At 40.5% G+C, this 6493-nt stretch overlaps 1 protein-coding gene and 1 long non-coding RNA gene across 4 annotated transcripts; one reads left to right on the forward strand and one right to left on the reverse strand.

Moving 5' to 3' along the window:
• Positions 1–1057: 1057 nt before the first annotated feature.
• On the forward strand, positions 1058–5831 carry LOC127364504 (uncharacterized). Of its 3 annotated transcripts, none has more exons than XR_007885034.1 (4): positions 1058–1522; positions 1622–1846; positions 2891–2964; positions 4195–5831. It is a non-coding gene; the product is annotated as an uncharacterized LOC127364504 (long non-coding RNA). The 3 variants fall into 3 exon arrangements; XR_007885033.1 differs by having other exon boundaries at positions 1060–1522; positions 1661–1846; XR_007885032.1 differs by lacking the exon at positions 1058–1522 and having other exon boundaries at positions 1529–1846.
• Positions 2507–6493, reverse strand: btg4 (B-cell translocation gene 4). Its single transcript, XM_051402105.1, has 4 exons — positions 5958–6493; positions 5007–5144; positions 4049–4322; positions 2507–3122 (listed from the first exon to the last, which is right to left on the reverse strand). Exons 1-4 carry the CDS (start codon positions 6128–6130, stop codon positions 2910–2912), a joined length of 798 nt encoding a protein of 265 aa, XP_051258065.1. The 5' UTR covers positions 6131–6493; the 3' UTR covers positions 2507–2909.

Here is a 6493-nt window from a genome sequence, read left to right on the forward strand (position 1 = left end):
AAAAGTAGTCACCTACCTACCTACTTCCACCACATTGTCACTCTCATGTATTATTATTACATCAAAGACCTTAAATATTCAGTTGGCTGCACCTAAAAAAAAAAAAAAAAAACTAATTTCTAAAGGTGCAACTCTGTTTTTTATTCCAAGCAAAGGGGGTAGCCTGAAATGACCTTGCTCCAATGCATCAGCTCTTATTGCATCACTCGTTCCCTCATTTTCTCTGCTATCTAGAAATGCTTAAAATGCCCCAAAAATACTCAAATTGGTTGTATTAGGTTGTATTATTAGTTCTATTTCTCTGTCTTTTCCGTTATTTAATATGTTATTTAGATTTTTCTTGTGTCAAAACAAGCTAGACAAAAACAGTAAACACATTTAAAGATAACAGTCTGGTCATGTAGTCCTGATGTAATATCGCCACACCTCCAGTCCAAATCACGTCATCAGAATAGTCACTTAGACATCCATCCCATTCAGCTTGTGGAGGTAGTTTATTTCTCCTTTCTTTTTTTATGATTGCTTTTTGGGGTTTTTTATTGCCTTATTTTTAGAGTGGATGTATGGCAGGAAAGTGGGGGAGAGAGAGAGAGAGAGAGAGAGAGAGAGAGAGAGAGAGAGAGAGAGAGAGATGGATGGATGACATGCAGCAAAGGGCCGTCGGTTGGAACTATTGGGTTGGAGAATTTATCTTATAACCAAAGTATAAAAACATCTTAAAGGGGCACTCCACCAATTTTACACATGAAGATTAATCAGCACAAGGAGTACTACTTTGTGAAAACTGTGACGTGTATGCGGGTGAATGATAACCCTGAGTGCAATCAAAGATCTGGGTACTGCAAAGCCTCCAGAGTTTGAAACAGAGATGAGGCTGATAAATGAATACATGTTGTAAAAACATAGAGCGCTGTGGTCATATGAAACGCAGCAAAACTGGCAAATCCTGGGGCTTAGGGCGAGTGTTTACTCCTGCCACTGACTGCTTCTCCCCGGCAACATCAACTATACCTGCCAACCAGGGGCAAGTCGAGGCATGACCTGAGACATAGGCACACACACACACACACACACGCACACAGTAAAATGTAGCTGTGGAGACGGTTGTGTTTCTCCAGCAGTGGTCACTTCTAAACAGAGCGATGAGAACTGCAGCGACCGCAGGCAAGATCACAGCACTCATCTATCCACATATACAGGTTTTATACAGGACGTCACCAGCAGTTCTCTTTAAACCAGGCTGTTGTTCACATGTGTGCAAATGTTTTTGAAGTGTTTTTGTTAATCCAATCATCTGGCCGTGGACGGAGCTTTCAGAAGAAGAGTTTACTTCATTAAGAGCACAGCAGCTGCAAAACCCAACCAACGTTTGGATGTTCCAGCAGTCAGCAACAGCCAATCAGAGTCCTGCTTTCTTGCCTTCTTTCCCAACTCAGCGTCATGAAGAAGAGTAAAACGACGTTGGGAATAAGAATCTATTCTTCATCTATAATTGATTGAATCATGGCTGCCTCAGTGATTGGTAAACTAATTTAATATATATAATAATATATAATTTTATATAACATCATCTAATTGATATTTGCTAATTACCCAATATGTTAACTTGTTAAAATGCCAGTGCCATACAGGAAAAAGACTAACCTTGGCCTATTCCCAGTGTGACAGAGCAAGAAGGGGATGGCAAGGATTCCAAAAACTGATTTTGATTTCTGAGAAATCAATGTTTTTTCCTCCTTCAACATATTCTTGTGTAACAAATGAGCACTGGCTTCAGTAGTTGAATGAGGAAGAAAATTATCCTGTTGATGCCATATAACCAAATCTGGGAGCTCTTGGGGGTTCAGTAAGTACCTTAAAATGACTTATATTTTTAATTGTATTTATTCTTTTGTTTTCATCTTTGTTTGTGCTTGAGCAAAAATAAAAAATACATATGAAGCTTAAAAATGGTATTGCAGTGAGATGACTGGATAGGCCTACTTCATCAAAACTGTAACAAAGACTGTTTCTTGGCTGGGACTACACTGGTTGCCTGGCAACTGCTCAGAACCAGGAAGTAGTCCGAAACATGACCCTCTTCGTTTTTTTATGGATTAATCGAACAAGATTAAATAAATTTCCCTGTGTTTCCAGCTTTGTGCTAAGCTAACTGGCTGCATGATCATCAATCTGATCAAATTCAGAAGAATCAGTCTATATCTACTGTGTTGGTCCTTTCACACTAGCATCTACTGCAATGTTCCTGATTCCTGATGGGTATGTATGTGTATGTGATTGGGGTTGCTGTGTAGGCAGTGTTGTTAGCTGATTGTTCTTAAACTCCAATCACTAACTACACTACCAATACAACCACCACCACAAACAACTGCTCAGCCACAGTAGCTTCAACACTGAGCTGTATTGGCAGTAGATTTAAAAGCACGATTGCTTGTCCCACAGACTTCTCCTTGAGATGTTACACAAAAACATGTTAAGACAACTACAGCACATAGAGGCAACAAAATGAAGCTTTAAAGCTTTTTTTATTTTAATGAGGAAATGCATTATTGATTGTAACACTAACATCTGGCTAAATTAGTGTTAGTGACACGGACGCATTTATTTCTTTTCAATGACAGTTCAATGTTACTTTATTCACACTTTCTTTAATTTAAAAACACATTTATAAAGGCACAATTACTTAAAATACAAATATGTTTAAAAACATGCTTAAACAGCATTACTTTAAACCATGTACGAATAATAAACTCGTATCCTTTAAAGATACATAAACTGTACTGAAACTTTTTTTTCCCACCCCTGCAACCAGGGTCTAGTTTGCTTTGGTCCGGCATCATGGCTGCCGTCCTTGCTCCGGTCCCAAACAGTAACCTGATTTTTATTCTAGGTTGAAGGCTTGGCCTGCTCTAGGATCGGGATTTGCTGACCCAGTGGTACTTATCAACACGAGGCCCAGAAAAGGTGAATGTGGGTCGATAAGACTTGAAGCCTTTCTGGCTGGAGAACTGGGAGGTTGGACCTCCAGGTGGAGGAGCGTGAGGTGGGAATGCATCACCAGCAAAGGCCTTCCGCTTCTCCCTTAGCCAGGTCTGAGGAGCGGCTGGAGAAAACTCGCTGAACTGTGGACAAGAGGAGCAAAAGGGTTTAAGATTCTGTATCTACTAACTGCTCTTTTCAGCTGTAAACTACCATAGGTTAATAGAGTTACAGCTCTTTTAAATGCTCAAAGAAAAGCAGAAAATGTCCAAATTCATTCAGCAGAATTCAAATGTTCTGTGGTCAAAACTCCTTTAGACTCCAGATACGAACATACCAGTAAGGCTGACTTAGCATCTCAGATTCATCAAATTCACAAACCGAAATATAAAAAGACAGCAAGTTATTGTTTCACAGGGTGGTGCTGGAAACCAGGAACAATGACCCTTCAAATATTGTCACTCTGGGGTTGCTAGGCTCCTCGCAAAGAAACCAGAAGTCACTGCCAAGCAAAGATAATGCTGCCTGCCATCCGACTGGTCCAGCATGTAGGATTTAGTGACATCTAGCAGTGTAGTTGCAGATCGCAACTGTCTCGCTTCACTCTCTCATTCCAAGCATGAAGGAGAAACTATGTTGGCTGTGAAAAACATGCCAACGCCCCTATCTGGAACCAATGTTTGGCTTGTTCCCTCTAGGCTACTGTAGAAACATGGTGGTTAAACATGGCAGACTCCATGGAAGGCAGTCCACAGCATCTGTAGATTAAAAGGCTCATTCTAAAAAAACAAAATTATTTTAGGTACACACACAATAATGAAAGCAGTTCTGCATATTGTATTCCATTTCTGACAATAGTCCTGTCCATCCACCTCTGTATGCAGATTTCTCTCACTGTTTATAAAATGACAGCTGACTTTGAGGGCAGGCCCATCCAGACAGTATGCTAGAGGGATACCTACAGCATCATATTTTGAAGATGAGGGACACTGACCTAGCGACAGTATGGTTTAAGTCACAAAGAAATCATGGTTATAGTTCATAGAAACATTTTTTGTAGTCAACCTACCCGGTAGACGCTGTTGGGGTTGCTGACAGTTGGGATGGTTTTGGGCTCAGGGTTGGTGGGCGGGACTGGAGCAGGGCAGAGAACAGATAGGTTGCTGCTACTCATGCTGGTGTCTCTGCTCCCCCCTTCTTCCTCCTCGTCTGAAGAGCTGCCTGATTGGACGTCAAGGCTCGCCCGCTCCACGGCGTCATGGATTCGGCGGGAAAATTCACCATCTCCACGCCGACAGCTGTTCACCACTGAGACGCAGAATGGAGTGCTGTGCTCGCCGTACCTGCAAGGAGGAAAAAACTAATAGGAAAAGAAAATTGCAACCATATTTTGCACCAGTGATAAAAGCACTACTTCTAGTCGGACACTGTCAGCAACATCAGCTCGCCAATGTTCGTGAGCGTCAGGGCTCCGGTAGCGGTCCTGTCATGTTTGAACGTGAAGATTTAGCATCTAGTTTTTTTTAAATCTATACATAAACTGTAAATCCACAACTTGCTGTCTTTGTGTTTACAGAGAGTTTGTGCTGGAACCATTTTTTGGCCAGGAAAGTCTCATCACTGAGGTTGCTAGGCGACTCCAGGAAGACTACAGCAAGTCACTGCTAAGCTACGCTAACTGCTTGCAGCTCTAGCTTCATATTTAGCATATAGACATGAATGGTATTAATTGTCTCATAAATCTTGGCAAGACGACAAATTCTCCCCCTCCAAAACAGTTAAAATGGACTTAAAATGTAAACTATTCATTTAATTTTCCATCAATTAAAATGGGCTGAATGAGCTTTTAACCTAAAATAAAGAGACATCATAATATGACTAAAATAATCTAATTTAGCAATTACTTGGTTGAAACCGTAAGCTAATAGTGAGCAGTGATGGTGTGAAGCCAAAGCTAAAGTGTGGTTCATGCTTAATCCCCCAAAAAAAAAAAAAAAAAACAAATTGCTCAAATTACACATCCTGACCTGCAGGACACCTCTCCAGGGTCAACCCACACAGTCAGCTCCTGTGGAAGGCCCAGATCCTCGTACCGCACTGCGCCCCGCTCGCAGGCCTGCTGCAGAACTGGGTCCTGCAGCTGCATACGGTTCATACGCAGACACCTGAAACACAGCAGTGACAATCGGCAACAAAACACTACTATGCATCGTCAATATTAGATTAGAGGATTTTTGTTGAAAAAGTGGAATATTTAAAATTTCATTAGGTTGGTTCACAGATTAACAAATTTTCTTTTACCTATAGCGCCATCTGTAGATCGCTATAGCTTTATTCATCCAGATTTTTAGGTATATCAGATTTGTGCCTCATTCCCAATAAAGTAAAGTAGAATGAAATTCCATTTGTGATGCTCAGGAACAAAAACTACAATCCCAGTGAAAAGTGCTGAAAGTGTTATCAGAGTGACAATAACTACTTTTTATTTATAGATATAAAAAAAAAGTTACTCTGGATAACAAGAACATGCTGCAACATGCATGAACAGGGTTCAATCTGATGATTTCTTTGGTACAAAGTAGTTTGTAAAGTCTATTCAAGAGTACCTGGGTACTTTCTGGACTGTAGTGTTGCTGCTGAATATTTTTAAAGTCAGACTGAGTGACATCCGCTGAATAAAGGTGAAAATTGTGGGATAATGGTAAATGCTACAACCTCTAACAGTAGCAAAAGTAGAGTCATTAAGTCAGTTCCCCTACCAATGTCTGATAACTTTTGCCACCCTAAATGTGTACTTAAGTGTGAAAGTGTGCATTTTACTGCTCATGAATAAAAATGTCCATTCGTAATAATATTGATGTGCATTTGTATTTATATTTTGTCCCTCTTTGTCCATTATCTTACTTTGATTAACTTGTTTTTTTTTTTTTTGGGAAAACTTAAACTAATCCCCCCCACAAAGAGAAAAGTTTACTGACCTGTAGGCCTGACCCTTGGTGGGTGCGTTTGGGTGCCAGTGGTTTTTGTAGTTTTCAAACAAAACGGAGGTGAGTGCGGCAGCAAAGCGCTCCCTGCCATCATTATCCAGACAACCATATCTCTTCACTAGCCGAGCCACAAAGAACACAGCAGCAGCAATCTCCTCCTTCATGGCTACACGCTCACTCACTCTTTAACCTCTGCCTTAACAAACCTGACCGGACACCGCAAACTCAAACCTGTACTGTTAAAACCTCTACAGAGAATAAAACATGTGTAGGGTAATCCTACTGTTATAGAAAAACAAAATGATTACATAAAACTAACAAGACAAACTGGAGGCCATACAACTTAAGCAAACACATTTGCTGGTAGAGCTCTAGAGAGAGCATTGATTTTTCTAAAGCCACAACACCAATACATAACAAATCATATATATCTCCATATGTCTAAATCTGTGTATGAAGCAGCAGCTTGTTCAGTAGTAGAAACCTCACACACATCAGATCCAAAAAGAGTCACTCCCTCCTTAGTT

This window comes from Dicentrarchus labrax, unplaced genomic scaffold (assembly GCF_905237075.1).
Source record: "Dicentrarchus labrax unplaced genomic scaffold, dlabrax2021, whole genome shotgun sequence".
Classification (NCBI taxonomy): Eukaryota; Metazoa; Chordata; class Actinopteri; family Moronidae; genus Dicentrarchus; species Dicentrarchus labrax.